The sequence below is a fragment of the Podarcis cretensis genome (genome assembly GCF_951804945.1).
Source record: "Podarcis cretensis genome assembly, chromosome: 5".
In the NCBI taxonomy this organism is placed as follows: Eukaryota; Metazoa; Chordata; class Lepidosauria; order Squamata; family Lacertidae; genus Podarcis; species Podarcis cretensis.
Window position 1 is genome coordinate 37,058,905 of NC_137174.1, and position 16,966 is coordinate 37,075,870.

The window sequence follows — 16,966 nt, forward strand, 5'->3', positions numbered from 1 at the left end:
CAATATCTTTGTTTAAATAGTGCCATTTTGGGGTGTGTTTCAATGAATTTTAGTTCTGTAGGAAGAGTTACCACAGCAACACAATAAAGGCAGGCAGGGGCTGTGGAGAGTGGTGGAGGTAATGCGAGATATTCTAATACCTTTTTGTCAGTCCTCCTCAGTTCTGGAAGAAAAAAACAGTTCTGTCCTGTCCTTTAAGATAAGTGCTTTTGTGTGTGCGCACGCATGCGATGAAAATGGAAACTTTCATTGTTTTCTTACTTCCATTTATTTAATGAATTTCTAGCTGGCCTTTCAGGATACCTTGATTTTACAACATGGTCTAAAAATAAAAAATATATATAAAGCATTAAAAAAACACAACCAGAAATATAGTAAATTGCATATTAATCACACACAACTTGGAATGTTCTCTTAAATGCCAGCACTAATCAAGCCACCACTTAAAAGGTCTTGACCTGCCAGCCTAATAACATTTTGGGGGAAAGGCTTGAGTAGCAGGTGGCAGAGGTAGCTTGTTGAAGACAGTTCTTCTTCACCATTCACTTTTTCTTTTTGGCAAAACCCAGGTTTAGGCAACTTACTAGTGTTTTTATTTTTTTTAGTTAAAGCTATCCATAGCTTAGTATACATGAGCTAAGAAAGCAGACAGATGACAGCAAGGATTATAATTCAGCCTCTACAATCCCCACATACCCTCCAACATGCTGAAGGGAAAAACTGGGATGCCATCTTCCAGAATGCCAGTTTCTCATTTATTTTTTTCTTATGGGAGCACAGTGGCCATTTGGGGTGCCATGATCTCACACTATTTCATGCTGAGACTTCCCCCTGAAAAAAACATTTTTGGGGCAAGGCGCCCTCAAACATGCAGTCTGAGGTGCTGCACAGTATCACAGCTCCCCCTCTGAACTTTTGAGGGAGATTGCGGCATGAAATAGCATGAGATCATAGCACCCAAAATGGTCACTGTGCTCCCCGTAAGAAAAAATGGGATGCCCCAGTTTTACTAGGACAATTTAACGGTATATCCCCAGCAGGAAAATATGCTGACATTGTCACTATGCTGGCAGTGTGTTCAATTCATGAACTTTCAGGGAAAAGAGGAAAGACCAAACAACAGGTGGGTCTCTCCTGTTTTCAAGGAAGGTGCCACAAGCTATTCAGTTGTGGCCATAAGATTATGTTTTTCTACTTGAGGATGGGATATTGGGCAGTGGAGGAAATCAGGCCATTTTGATAATTATTTCCAATGGACCCTGGATCCCCTTTTCCTCGAAGAAAGGTTTCTTTAAGGCCTTTGGGAAATCTGCCTTGCAAGCCAGTATCTAACTGTGCAAGACTGCTATTTCTCTGCCAAGGAAATTAGGCACCCGCTTGGCTTTACTGAGTGTATTTGTGGGAGATACAGTTATAGTGCTTATGTAAGAGAGACTGTAAATCAGAATGACAAGTGCTCTTTTAGTTTAACTAGATGAATAGATCACATCTGTGGAAGATTTACAGCCTATGACACACACAAAAAACCTCCCAAAACCATTGCCTGTAAATTATGTTCATTCAATGACCTGATTTTAGATAAGAAGATCAATGATTTGTGTACTTGATTATGGCTAGCCTAGATTTTCTGGGGAAGACTATGAAAGTGTGGTGCAAAAAATCCCTGAAAGCACATACCTCTTCTGAGGTCTTCTAATTAGAAAAGATGGACTTCATGAAATGTATAAATAGCATTATGGTTTCCTAGAAGACTGTGATAAAAACAGGCCTTTTGATAAGTATTGGGTCTTGTAAAAGACTGGGTGTGACAACAACCTTAAAGCCACCCTGGGTTGTTTGCTGCCTGGGGAAGGGAGATTCAGTCACAACAGAGTGTAGTCCTCTGTCTGCCCACACTTTCTGCACTCAAGAATTTACTGCAAAGGACTTCAAGGGTCCTCTCATCCAACCCCTTGCAATGCAGAAACCAGAGCAAAAGAATATAACCTCAATTTAAAAACCTTCAGTGAAGGGGAGTCCACCACCTTCTTTCCATCCATTCCACTGTCAAACAGCCCTTTCCAACAGAAAGCTCTTCCTAATGTCTTGGTTGTATAAAGCAAGGAGCAAGCAGTCACAGGCACCTAAGAATAATATCATTTCTGGGTTTACATTGTAACCTACTTTTACACCAGTGCAGTTGTGAAAATGCTAGCAAGAGAAACTGATTTATCAAGGTCTGGCTGCTCGTCCTTATTTCATCTAATATACCAGTGCCTCAAAGCTGTGTTGTGAAAAATTTCAGCTCCATTCAGCACTCATGCTCTTGGTCTTCCCCCAGCTTTGAGCATTATCCTAAAGGGGTACAGTTTATAAAAATTCAAGTGAATGCAAAGCTCACCTGACAGGCAGCAGGAAGCATTGGGCGGTATTCAACTAAGGAGTTATGCGAGTGCAATGACTTTTAGCAATGTAACTTGGATGCCCTTACCACTCCCCTATGCCCCTTACGCATTCCCTGAATCTTCTCCAGAAGGTTGGGTGGGTATCTATCGTTTAAAAAACAACAACAAACAAACAAAAAAACAGACTAGAACCAGTGGTCTTGCAAGAAACACCAGAGTCTATCAACCTGTGAGAGTACCAATAAATGGGTTTATTATTAAAAGGCTTTGCTTGGGAACTCTGTGTGTGCATGCATAGCAGTCCTGGGTGGAAATTCTAGACATATGGGGCAGCAAGGGAGAATGATTCATTTACAGAAGCAGGGGGGCATTTGGTTAGCTGAGGATGGTAGAGCTTGAGAACTGAAGGTCCTAACCTAGGGGATAACAGGAAATAAAGGCAGAAAGGTAGGGTAGAACATACCCATGAGAATCTTTGAAGGCAAGGCTATGGAGTTTGGGCTGTTTGCGAAAGGACTGGGAAACACAGTGTTGGAATCTAAGAGGGTCATCATGTGGTATCTGCAAATGTAACACTTTGACAGAGAATTTTATTCCAGGTCTTCTAATTTCTTGTGCCACCAAAGTTCCAAAGGAGGAGGAGGAGGAGGAGGAGGAGGAGTTTGGATTTGATATCCCGCTTTATCACTAGCCGAAGGAGTTTCAAAGTGGCTAACATTCTCCTTTCCCTTCCTCCCCTACAACAAACACTCTGTGAGGTGAGTGGGGCTGAGAGACTTCAAAGAAGTGTGACTAGCCCAAGGTCACCCAGCAGCTGCATGTGGAGGAGCAGAGACGCGAACCTGGTTTCCCAGATTACGAGTCTACCGCTCTTAACCACTACACTACACTGGCCTTATTGATCAAGGGCATTTTCTAGGCTGCAGTTTGACCCTCAAGAGAGTCAACTGACTCCCGTCCATTCAACTAACTTCACAAGCCGATCAGGACACAGCAGGCCCTTAATTCTGAAATACTTGTTCCATTAGTGACACAGACAGCAGACACACACCCCGCAGAAGCCTGTCATAAAGCTAGACCCAAATTTTGACAGGTTAAGCTGATGGCCTGAGGTGTAATGAGAGGAGGCCAAAGAGAAGACTGCAGTAGTTCAGTTAGGGAATGATCAGGATCCAAACCAAAGTTCTGGCTGAAGGGACAGAATGAAAGGGTGGATTCTCACAATGTTGTGAAGGGAAAATGCTCAGTGGAAGAGTAAATATAAGGCGCAAAGGACAGGGAGGAATCAAATAGAAAGTTTCGTGCTTGGTCAGCTGGTGGGGGTTGGAATACGTGATCAACACACACTGTGTAAAGAACTTTCGAATTGTGCTGCATTCCCCCCCCCCCATGTATCTCAGTAAACTAAACTGTTCCCAAAAGTATCTCTCTCTTTTTAGGAAAAAAACAATGAAGGCAGTAGAGATGTACAGTTATATCAAGCACAGGTGCATTTCTGTTTTATTGCCAAGGTAATAACTCTGGTAATCGTTGAAATGATAGTCTCATATCTCATAAACCAGATGCTGCATAATTGCACTGACGCAGCAGCAGCTAGGACTTGATCGGTCACCATGCACTTGCTACCCACTCAGAAATCAACTCCTTAATTGTCCTTCTTTCACTTTAAAGAGCAAAAAAAACAACCAAGCTGGAGAAACATGGTGAAAAACAGTGAATGTAAAACGTACAAAGTCATCCTGCGCCCAACACAACAGCCTGATACTATACATGTTTACTCAGAAGTAGGTTCAGTGGCGCTTACCTTTGTTTAGAATTGCAGCCAAAGACACAATTTTAGGGGTCTACCTACCATTCACATTCCTTTTCTTCCTCCCCGTCCTGATACATTGCCACCTCCTCCTCTGAGGCTCCCTGCCTTGCAGGTCTTTTCCCACTTGGCCTGAGAGGGTAGGACCTTGACTGACTCCAGCTACAAAAGCTGAGACTGCTGAACAGACTCTTGGGCTGGGGTATTGTCCGAGGGGAGGTTACTGCTGCTGTTTGTTTGTTTGTTTGTTTATTGTATCTTTATTTTATATTTTGTTGTGACTTATGAGGAAATGGTTCAGTTTGGTTTTGCATTTTTTAATCAGATCAGATCCCAGCCTTGCAAAGAGCTGCAGGGCTGACCCAGGGAGTTTGACGTGAGCAGTGTCCCGCCCCCTACCCCAAACAAACATGCTCCTGGGGAGATTGCCCTGGCAGTCCCCTCTTCCACGCCACACACCTGTAAAAGGAAAATGAAACAGCAACCTCAAACAGTTAATTTTTTGTATCTGTTTATAAAAAGGACAGGATCATGGTGAATTCTTCTCCATACTAGCACTGCAAATTCTAGGAATGAAGTATCCAATTTGTGATGAATAATTCAATATGTTAAGGAGGAAATGCATTAAAAGGGAGAAATAATGGAGAGAATGGGTGATAAGGCATACTTGTTTATGGTGATGTGCTTCAAATGTTGCCAGTCCTGTCATGTGTTTTTGCCCCCCCCCCTTCAGTCCAACACAAAGAGAAAGAAATTAGCACATCAAGTTGCCCTTTTTGTTTCCTTTTAAAATTATATTTAGAAGATGAAGCTCTAATGAGTCAGATGTTAATTAAGAAATAATCCTTAAGGGCACAGACATTTTGACTGATAGATATGTATATCTACATATATCTACACACAGACCTCATACACTCAATGGGATTTAAGGTATTTCTCAGTAGATATAAAGATGAAATTTGACACACAATGTAATCTGGGGTGCCATGATTACCCAAAAGCTAATTGTTCTTGTGAGGCAATGCAGGCAGAGTATAACTCTCTGCTAAACAACAATGTGTTTGTACCTACAGAATTGCCTGAAGGTAAAAAGCCCATAAGCTGTAAGTGGGTTTTTAAAGTGAAAAAGCTGGCTGATGGTAGTTGTCAGAGGAAAGCCAGGTTGGTTGCAAGGGGCTTTACACAAAGAAAAATGATACATTATGATGAAGTGTTTGCCCCAACAGCAAAGGCTGAAACAGTAAAAATCAGTTTTAGCAATGGCAAGTCTGAGAGGGTTAAAAGTTAATCATTTTGATGTTGCCTCAGCATATTTAAATGCTCCTATTGACACCGAGGTGTATTTACAGCAAATACCAGGTTATGAGCTGGAAAAAGACAGCATGGTGTTAAAACTGCAAAGGGCACTATACGGTTTACACCAAAGTGCATGTCTATGGCATGAATGCATAGACACAACTTTGAAAAAGATGGGATTCAAACAAAGCCTGGCTGATTCCTGTTTATATTCAGCAATGGTGCAAGGAAGTGTTTGTTATTTACTTTTGTATGTTGACGATATCTGTCTAATAACAACTGCACAAAAGCAAGTGTCTTGGTTTATAAACAGCCTAGGTAACAAATACAAACTGAAGCATTTGGGAGAGATTCAGAATTACTTAGGAGTAGAGGTTCAGAGAAATGAAGAGGGCGTCTACTCTCTGAGTCAGAAGGAAAAAATTGAAAAGTTACTGAAGACATATGGAATGGAGAGGGCAAATGAGGTTGACACTCCCATAACTACCCAGTACAAAAATGAACCAGAAGGGCAAAAATGTGAGAATGCAACAGCGTTTCATTCTCTGTTGGGTTCTCTGTTATATATAAGTTGTTGGACAAGACCCGACATAACATTGGCAGTGCACATGTTAAGCCAAAGAAGTGCAGACCCGGCTCAGAGAGATTGGGTAGCACTTAAAAGAATCCTAAGGTATCTGAAAGGCACAAAAGATTACAAACTGGTGCTGGATACAGGATATGATCAGCAAGTGTATGCATACACTGATGCCAGTTGGGGGGACAGAGAAAATGGAAAGTCTACCACTGGATATGCCATATATATTGGAAATGCCCTGGTTCAGTGGAAATCCCAGAAACAAACATTTGTTGCCACAAGTACTTGTGAAGCAGAGTACTCAGCCATAAGCAAATGTGTGTCACAAATAGAGTGGTTTGCTTGTCTAACAAAAGAACTTGGAATACCTTCTGAAATGCCAGTCACTGTGCTAAGTGACAACATGGCTGCACAACAGCTTGCTAACCAACAGAACTTTAAGAGCAAAAGTAAACATATAGCTATAAGATACGGAAATGTGAAAAATGCTTTGAAAAGAAATGTGTTAAAGGTACAGCACTGTAACACAAAATGTAATGTGGCAGATTTGTATACAAAATGTTTGGATGCTCCTAAATTTCGAGACTTAAGAGAATTATTAGGTCTCAAGCCTTTGACTTAAGGAGGAGTGTTGGGATTCGCAGGATACTGAATAAGTCTGCAGGCTTCAACAGGATGATGCAATACTCTGTGAAGTGCTGGGTCAGAGTGACTCAGCAGGAGTGTGTGATTAATGTGATTGGCTATCACCTGTTTTAAAAAGGAAAGCCTGTTTAACAGTGGGTGTGGTTGCTGTGGTGGTTGTGCTGTGGTGTGGTGATGCTGTGTGGAGAGTATTCGTTTGCCTTAAGGAGCAGGTACTCTGCTTGGACTGTTTTTTGTAAATACCTGTATATAGCTCACATTAAAAAGACTGCACTGGGAAAAACCTGGGACTCTGAGCGTTTCTGCTGAAAGCGCCGCGAGGAATTTCGCGACAAGGTCAGTCTGCCTCTCATAGACTTCACAGTCTAACTGCACCTTTTAAGCAGGATAGAAAGACACTCTTTCCACTGTTGTGTCCCCTTTTTCTCTACCTGATGTTATTGCCTCCACTGCCTTGTTTGGTGACGGACAGCAGCAATTTCTCTTACATTTTAACCACAAACCTGGGAGTTGATGGCCACGTTCATACATCTCAGCAGCGATCAAAGTGTCCTGAAAGGAACAATCAATTGACACTGACTTCATGTGGTAGCACAATAGCGTCTTGAAAGAAGTCGCAGTTGGATGGCTCATCCTCGACTTGAAACGAAGCAGAATATTTCATCTCAGGAGTGGTGCCATAATTGCGATGGATGAATGCAAGAAAGAAAGTTGTTTTTCTGTCCTTGGAAGAAACATGCAAGAGAGATCTCCAACTGTGGATATGCTGAAATGTTCCTTTGGGGCAAGAAGTGGATCCATTAGGCTGGCAGAGAAAACAACAACCCCTGAAGAGCATTTTCTATAGAAATAACAATAAAAGACATGCTTTTTCTCATACTTTCCATACTTCTCCCAAAAATTCAAGGAGAATTTGTTGATATTGTGGATGCTCCCATTCTGTTCTTAAAATCTAAGATGCACTGCAATTCTACTCCTCCTAGAGATCTGTATTGTTGGTTTTTGTGTTCCTCATTACCACAACCCAACAATATGAGCCATAGCTGTCAAGCGTCCCTTATTTGGTGGGGCAGTCCCTTATCCCAGTGCCATGTCCCGGTGCTGTCCCTTATTGATGAGGCTTCGTTTGGCTGCTGGCTGGGCTTTCTGCCTTTGGCTCGGAGGGGCTCAGAAATTGAACATACCTGTGCCCGGAAAATCCCTTATTTTGGCTGCTGATTCCTTATTTTCAAATCTGTAAGTTGACAGCTATGATATGAGCATTTCGGTTAGTAATAATTTTTGTCTTTGTTTTTGTTTTAGATTTTGGCTATATTATGACCACCCTTGGACTATCATGCCTTTGCTAGAGAGGCATTATTTAAAGCCATGGGAGAAAGGTTCGTAGTCCAGGGATTGGTGCTGGGATGATGATGATGAGTGGTCACAGGGAGCAGACGAGGTGTCCAAAGCTGAAGAGGTAACAGGGTTTGTTGAGAAGGGAGAGTTTGTGGCAGTACAGAAGTGGAAGCAGAAGCAGGAGCAGGAGGTCAAGAAGCAGAGATACCAGGATGTCTCCACCTCCTGCTGTGAAAAGCTCCCCTACCTCCTGGTCTCCCAGGACCAGGAGATGTATGAAGAGGGAGCAGCAAAGGCAGGCACACTGGTATAGTTTCAGATTGCTTAGGTACCTGTGGGAAGGCAGAGACTTTCAGTTTCCACAACTGCCTATGGGTGCAAGACCTACCAAAGAAGAGTTGCTGTACTCATTAGGCATGGCACTCCTGAGCAGATCCTGTTTCTTCTATTCATTCATTCATTCATTCATTCACACCCCTCCCATCTGGCTGGTTTTCCCCAGCCACTCTGGGTGGCTCCCAACAAAATTAAAAGCACAATAGAACATCAAACATTAAAAACTTCCCTAAACAGGGCTGCCTTCAAATGTCTTCTAAAAGTCAGATAGTTCCTTATTTCCTTGACATCTGATGGGAGGGTGTTCCACTACCAAGAAGGCCCTCTGCCTAGTTTCCTGTAACCTCACTTCTCGCAGGAAGGGGACCACCAGAAGGCCCTCGGAGCTGGATTTCAGTGTCCAGGCTGAACGATGGGGGTGGAGACGCTCCTTCAGGTATACTGGACTGAGGCCGTTTAAAGGTCAGCACCAACACTCTGAATTGTGCTTGGAAACATACTGAGAGCCAATGTAGATCTTTCAGGACTGGTGTTAGATGGTCTCGGTGGCCACTCCCACTCACCAGTCTAGCTGCCGCATTCTGGATTAGTTCACTTCACTTACTTCGTGTGATTTATTGCTGCCTCGCTCCTGATAGCAGCCTACTCTACAAAGCGCAGGAGTAGCATCTGTTTATCTCTGGCTCCACCCACCCCCACAGGCATGCAGCTCCTGGAAGGTTGCCCACAAGGGAACACAGCCCTCAGGCTGGAAAAGGTTCTCTACCCCTGATCCATAGCAAAGAAGCCTCCACAGGAGAAGCTGCTAACATGCAGCAATTGGCACCACTGCATGAGTGCCAACTAGCCTGGAAGCCTACACACAAGTTGCTCACATGTAGACTTATTCACTGCAGTCTGCACCAATGTCGGAAAAATCTAGGGATGGGGCCAGTCTCCCACTGGCTGTGTGATACCCATTGACCCCTTCTTGCAATTCACATGCAAAGGAGCTCTGGCTTCAGTGTGCTGTGGATGCATCAGTTGTCCCTAAAGAGATGTGATTTGTTGCAAAGTGTGAAATAAACACACTCTTCCTCCTCCTATGTAGGAGGGAATAAATATTAATTGTTCATTTGATTCGGGCACCAAAATTTCCCTGGGGCTATGTGTGCGCTTGTTTGTATTGATTAAACCAATTTAGTCAATGCTTTTAAATGTTAATAGTCCATCTCCAATGCATGCCAGATGAACCTAATGCCAAACTGAATAAGAAAAACTGTAAACTAATGTCTGTTATCTATGGGCCATCTTCCATTAATGAGAGAGGAGATTCTGGGAAATTCAACAAACTGCTTAAAATCATTTCACATCCAGACACAATATTACCAGGAATGAAAATAGCACAGCTTTCAGTATGAGTGCCCCTGTTTGACTGTGGTCACAATCAAAGGAAAGCTATTGTGGGTTGTACCCTTGGTCTGTTTTTATTTTTAACCTGATCTTCTTCCACTACTGAGTAATTCACCAGCTTCATCCTTGGAAATTCTCATGGGTGAAAAACATGTCTAAAGATTCCTTTTAAACACTCAAAAATCTCCTTTTCATTTGAAACAGGCAATTATTGCCATGGAAAATTACAAGCATACCATGGTTTTGGAGATGAGAAATGGAAATGATAAAGGGAATGGGGAAATTATTACATAAAGTGATTATAGAAAGCAATGGTTTTCATGGGGAGGGGGGAGATTAATTTACAGAGGAGATGAAAAACACATAGGTAATTAAGTAATAGATTGGGAGATAATGCTTTCCCACTCACATAACCAAATAAGAAAGCTTTTTAATGAAACAGGAGTGATAAATATGAATCTGACATAAAACAAGAGTGTAGGATGCTTGATTTATTTATTTATTCTTTTAATAAACTTATTTATTGACTGTATTGGTATCCTACCTTTCTGTTCGAAGAGACACCGCGATGGCTAAATATAACATTATTTAACAACTGCACATTAAAAGAAAAACATTAACAAGCTGAATGTTGGAAGACTGCTATGCAAGCACCATGTTGGTTTAACAGAGTCATGCCTTTCCAAGAGTGAGGTGGGAAACATTTTATCTGCAGCAGAAACAAGCAGCAATGATGGCCGTGGAAGAACTTTGCCACCACCGACCAGCACCTAGATGGCCTCCATCCATATGCAATAATGATAGGAATACCATGTCAGGTGAGTTAAGATGGATGATGATGATACATACTGTTGTCATGGGACAATGTAGACTAGTAATGCCCCTCTTGTTTCAGCCACTGGACAAATTCACCATCCTCTGGCATGCGCACGCAGGGGAAATTGGTGGGTGTGTATTTGACCTTCCCTTGTCTGCCAGTCCTGCCAATGCCTGTTTTGAGTTTCCTGTTTTGAATTAATTCCCCCCTCTTCTCAGTTGACTTCCAAAATCAGGAGTAAGCCCAGTAGAAGGGTAATTAGCCTTGGTTAAAATCTGCAGAGAAGAATCTGTGGGTTTGGGAGGGGTTAGGTATTTGCAACCTCATGTCAATCCTTTCTTTTAAGTGCCCATCCTGTACCCACAGCTGCCCTCCCACTTCCATGACAAACGTGCATTTTTCAAAGAGAACCTCCAGTTTAGTCCTCAGAAACAACAATTATGGCTTTCACAGAGCACTCCTTGGCACCTTTTGTGAGAAACTCTGTTGTCTCTTTGGAGGGTCATATACTTTCATTGCTTTGTTCCTGGGACCATCTGCCGCCACACTGAAGCAGTGAATCAGGAGGGACCTGATGAATATTGATAGCATCTGGAATGACAACTGGAAGTTTTTAGTAATTATCATTCTAAAACGGTAACAAAAATAAGCTTGGCCACACGCAGCATCCCAATGTACAAAATGATGAACGCATCTTTCCCCCTTTTCACATGTAAAATGGAGGTGGAGAAATGCAAGGCAAAATTCAGAGAACTGCACATTTCAAAGGACTGACCGTGTTTAAGTTCCTGCATAGTTTTGGAAAGTGTAGATTAGGTAGGTTCACCTTCAAACAGAAACTGACAATAACAAACCCCAAAAACCCACATCACTGAGATTGCACGAGGATTCTAGTATTTAAATGGCCCCAAATAGTTTACAGAGTCATAAACTTCAGTATACTTCAGACCAGTATACCTGAAGGAGCGCCTCCACCCCATCGTTCAGCCTAGACACTGAGGTCCAGCTCCAAGGGCCTTCTGGTGCATCCCTCACTGCAAGAAATGAAGCTACAGGGAACCAGGTAGAGGGCCTTCTCAGTAGCAGTGCCCGCCCTGTGGAATGCCCTCCCACCAGATATCAACAAAATAAACAACTTTCTGACTTTTAGAAGACATCTGAAGGCAGCCCTGTTTAGGGAAGTTTTTGATGTTTGATGTTTTGTCGCTTTATTATTATTATTATTATTATTATTATTATTATTCTGTTGGGAGCTGCCCAGAGTGGCTGGGGAAACCCAGCCAAATGGGCGGGGTATAAATAATAAATGATGATGATGATGATGATGATGATGATAAAAGCCTAGAACATCTTGTCAGAAACACACGAGCCACATTACACTGGTCAACAACAAATTTGTTGTCTGCATTTTTTCAGTTGATTTAGGACGAATCTGATGTGCTGATTCCAAAAATCACATTGGTTTTGCTCAATCAGGTCAAGTTTTTGAGCTATGGTCACATGTCATTTTTTATGTTTTTGTTCATACGTACACTTGTGTGGAGCATTTTAGAAGAAGTTGGTGGGGGTAAAATGCCATGTCGAATAATTATTTTGATTGGAAATGATTATTTTAATGACAAGAAGTATTCAGGTCCGATAGTTCTGGGTGATTATGTTGAAAAGGGATCAGTTTGAAATCATAAAACCTCAAAATTTCCCATAAATTGGTGCGGCAAAGCATAAAGTTGCTTACCATGCTTATTTTGGTATTAAACTTGGTGACCAGGATAAAGCTTGGGCGCCACACATGGTGTGCAAGGCATGCATCGAGATGCTACATGGGTGGACCAATGGCAAGAGGAGTCTGAACTTTGGAATTCCCATGGTTTGGAGGGAGCCGACAAACCATGTCACTGACTGCTACTTCTGCGCTGTTGATGTGACTGGGATCAACAGAAAGAACCGGAGCAGCCTCAAGTATCCTGATCTTCAATCAGCACGTCGTCCTGTAGCTCATTGTGATGAAATTCCAGTGCCTATCTTCGGAGAACTTCCTGACATTAGTGACAAAGATGCCTCCAGTGTTGAAGGACACAAAGAAGAAGAAGAAGTAGTTCTTGAAGATGATGCTCCACATCCATTTTCCCAAAAGGAGTTGAATGATCTAGTTCGCAACCTCAGCTTGTCAAAGGACTCTGCCGAACTGTTGGCATCCAGATTGAAGGAAAAAAACCTCCTCTCTGACAGTGCTCACATCAGCTTCTTGCGCAACAGGCATCAAGAGTACAGTGGTGCCCCGCAAGACGAACGCCTCGCAAGACGGAAAACCCGCTAAACGAAAGGGTTTTCCGTTTTGGAGGCGCTTCGCAAAACGAATTTCCCTATGGGCTTGCTTCGCAAGATGAAAATGTCTTGCGAGTTCCTGCGGGGTTTTTCCCCCTTCCCCCCCCCTTTTCCTAAGCCGTTAAGCCGCTTATCAGCTGATCCGCTGATAAGCCGCTTAACAGCTGATCGCTAAAAGCCGCTAAACCGCTAATAGCGCTAATCCGCTAAGCTGTCAATGGGCTTGCTTCGCAAGATGAAAAAACCGCTATACGAAGAGCCTCACGGAACGGATTAATTTCGTCTTGTGAGGCATCAAGAGTACCTCCGTTTTTTCTCGGAACAGAAGGACTTGGTGTACTGTGCAGATATTGTGCAGCTTCTGCTCAAGCTTGGAGTGCCACAGTACGAACCCAAAGATTGGAGACTGTTCATTGACAGCAGCAAGCGATCACTGAAATGTGTTCTGCTACACAACGGCAACCAGTTTGCCTCTATAGCCCTGGCTCACTCGAGTACACTGAAGGAGAACTATGAAGTGGTGAAGTATGTGCTGGAGAAAATTGGTTATGATCAGCATAAGTGGTTTATTTGTGTTGACCTGAAGATGGTGAACTTTTTGTTGGGACAACAGTCTGGCTTCACCAAGTACCCATGTTTTCTGTGCATGTGGGATAGTAGGGACCGTGCTCAGCATTACACGAAGAAGGACTGGCCTGTGCGGGAGGAATTGGTGCCTTACAAAGAAAGGAACGTCATCAACGACCCTCTGGTGGACAGAGACAGAATACTCTTCCCACCGCTGCACATCAAGCTCGGCTTAATCAAGCAGTTCACCAAGGCTCTGGACAAGGATGGTGACTGCTTCACTTACTTGTGCCAGGCTTTTCCAGGATTGACCATGGAGAAGTTGAAAGCTGGCATCTTTGACGGTCCTCAGGTCCATCAGCTCATCAGAGATCCAGAGTTCAGAAACTCAATGAACGAAGTGGAACTGGAAGCGTGGAAGGCATTTGTTCTGGTAGTGAAGAACTTTCTTGGCAACAATAAGGCCAGAAACTACGCAGAACTTGTCAACAACATGCTGACTGCTTTCAGAAACCTGGGCTGCAACATGAGCGTCAAGATGCACTACCTATTTTCACATATGGACCGGTTTCCTGAGAACCTGGGTTCAATGAGTGACAAGCAGGGGGAGAGATTCCATCAGGACATGAAAGAGATGGAGACCAGGTATCAGGGTTGCTGGGACGCAGTCATGATGGCTGACTACTGTTGCACTCTGAAGAGAGACCTTCCTGCCGCTGAGCATTCCAGGAGTTCCAAGAAACGGAAGTTCAAGCCCTGAAGTTTGAAAAATGGTGAAGCAACATGCAATTTACGTGTACTTACCTTTATCAATGCCCACCATTCAGTTTACAGTAATTGATGTTTCTATCAGGTAATCAATATATGTTGTTGGAAAAACATTTTTTTCTCTTAAAAACATATTTAGGATAATATGTGTTGACAAAAATCAGCTGATAATGCCACAAAAATGTAATCGATTTTGTCACAAGATCTGATTTTTTTCGAATCAACATAGCACAAAAACCTGACCTGATGGAGAGAAACGGATGCCATTTCCTGATTCAGCAGTGCAAAAATACCTTAAATCAGTTGTAGAAATCTAGACAACATTCAAAAAGTAAAAAATTGTTGCCCAATGTTATATATGTTGCTATATAGATCTTGTGAGAAGGTCATGTGAGAAGGTCAGGTAGGGTTGCACAAGCAGGGTGGGGTCGCTCACCTGCCTTTACAACCCTACACATTGCTGCCAGTTACTGAGAAGAGGAGGGAGAGGGTCAAGGCAGTGGGGAGTGGGCACAGCTTTGGAGCCAATTGAATGCTCCTATCATTGCATCCATACCACACTGAGAAACTGCTGCCTTGCTTCTCCCTCTCAGTAACTAGCAGTGATGTAAAGTGTTGGGAAGGCAGGTGAGCAACACCATTCCTCTGGCGGCTACTACCTTAGCTCTCCTTTGCTGACGTGTACAGCATGTTTTCTTTAAATCCTTGAGGCTCCAACTGGGTGCTTTAGCTTGCTATGCTGTCTCTTGGCTCCCTTCCGGTATGGAGGATGGATGCTGCAAAGGCCGTGGCTGAGGAAGCAGAGGAACTTGGACTTCTCCTCGCCCAGAGGTTATCTGAAGGGTCAAAGTGACCCAGCTTGTCAGTCCAGGTTTCCCTTGTTATTCCTGCTAATAGGACCACAAATGTGAAGTGGCTGGATAGAAATAAACTGAATTGTGCTAGCGCTAACCACCTACACAAGAAATAAGATAAATGTCATAATATGCAGTGAACGATGAGTCAAACCTATGAAGACATAAAAACTCAGCAGAAAGATTGCAGAGGCTGCCTTGCCTTTTCTGCTATGTGACTCGGTTTGGGAGAAATCGGCCCAGCCCTCAGGCATCACTCCATTTCGGCAACAGCTGGCAAAGTGTATGAGCTGTTTGATTTCCCAATTATCTCGACATCTATTACTCCAGCTAAATTATGCTCTAAGTATTTCAAGCACAATTGGATGAAACAGGACATGATGAGTATCTCCTTAAAATGAGATTGCCAAAGATTAAATGTAGAGTTTCTTATGGGGATGAAAAAACATCCAAAACATAACCTCAGGAGAGGAAGTGCAAACCCCAGCCTCTTATTTACAATGGGTTATGATCACAGAGCGCATAGTTTGGCTGGCTTTCATTTGTCAAGGCAACTGTATTTTTTAAAAAATAAAAATTCCCATTTATATATTTTTAATGCTACAGTGTTGTCCTATAAATCTTGGTTTAATTTTCTCAGTTCTCATCACATTAAGGTGAAAGTTTGCTCAGGCTTTATATCTTCAAATAGTGTATGGTTCGAAAGACTATGAGGTTATGTTGCTGCTGAAAGAAAATGACAGCACAGGGCAACTAGGTTGTGTGCAGGGCAGACACAGTTTTGAATGGGCTGGACAGTTTGATAGCAACATGGTTCTCCTCAGGACAAATATATCTCCTTTCCTTCAGTTCTCCTTCTCTTTAAAACAGGTGGGTTTTCTATCACCATGGGAGGCTATTCTTACATTTTCAGTCACTGCACTAATAGTTCTTTCAATTCAAATCACAGAGACTGCCAAAACCAGGGATGGAGAACCTATTGCCTTGCAGATGTTGTTCAACTCCATCTCCCATCAATCCCTGTGAGCTTGACAAATGGTCAGGGATGGTGGAAGCTGCAGTCCAGAAACATCTAGAAGGCCACAAGTAACCCATGCCTGAGCTAAATTCTGTCTCTGGGAGCACAGTTTGCTCAGTGCACTGAGGACAACTTTTGGAAACATACAACTTCTTGCAATACTATTTTCTCAGGTTTGTCAACCTGCAGCGGCTAAACAGATTCAAGAACAGTTTCAGCCTGCAACCCTATTATGCACACTTACTTCGAAATACCGTATTTTTTGCTCTATAAGACTCACTTTTTCCCTCCTAAAAAGTAAGGGGAAATGTGTGTGCGTCTTATGGAGCGAATGCAGGCTGCGCAGCTATCCCAGAAGCCAGAACAGCAAGAGGGATTGCTGCTTTCACTGCGCAATGATCCCTTTTGCTGTTCTGGCTTCTGAGATTCAGAATATTTTTTTTCTTGTTTTCCTCCTCCAAAAACTATGTGCGTCTTGTGGCCTGGTGCGTCTTATAGAGCGAAAAATACGGTAAGTCCCAGGGAACTCAGTTTCAACAAGCCTGCCAGTTATCTGAAAACCTACTTTTTTTGCTAGTTATAAACTGAACTGGAGGCAAAGAGCCCAGTACTCAGCAATCAGGTGAGAGTCTCTGAAAACAGTCTGTCTGAGAGTTGAGTGTAGTTAGCTAAACTGCAGCACTGGAAGAGCACCACAAATGGACATCTTTGTGGTGGTTATGCACTTAAACCACCCTCATTACAATCATGTTGGACTCATTTGGATGTGAGTGGATTCAGGTAGCATCATTTGATTTTCCAGCCCATTCTCACAGGAGCAAAGATCATACTTCACACCC

At 42.9% G+C, this 16,966-nt stretch overlaps 1 protein-coding gene across 1 annotated transcript in view; it reads left to right on the forward strand.

Moving 5' to 3' along the window:
- LOC307216304 (uncharacterized protein) overlaps window positions 1-14,589 on the forward strand; it is a 128,141-nt gene extending 113,552 nt beyond the window's left edge. The window contains exon 2 of the mRNA XM_079976477.1: window positions 13,306-14,589. Within this exon, the coding sequence (XP_079832603.1) occupies window positions 13,306-14,247 (942 nt within the window). The 3' untranslated portion in view covers window positions 14,248-14,589. The remainder of the gene's footprint in view (window positions 1-13,305) is intronic.
- Window positions 14,590-16,966: the final 2,377 nt, after the last annotated feature.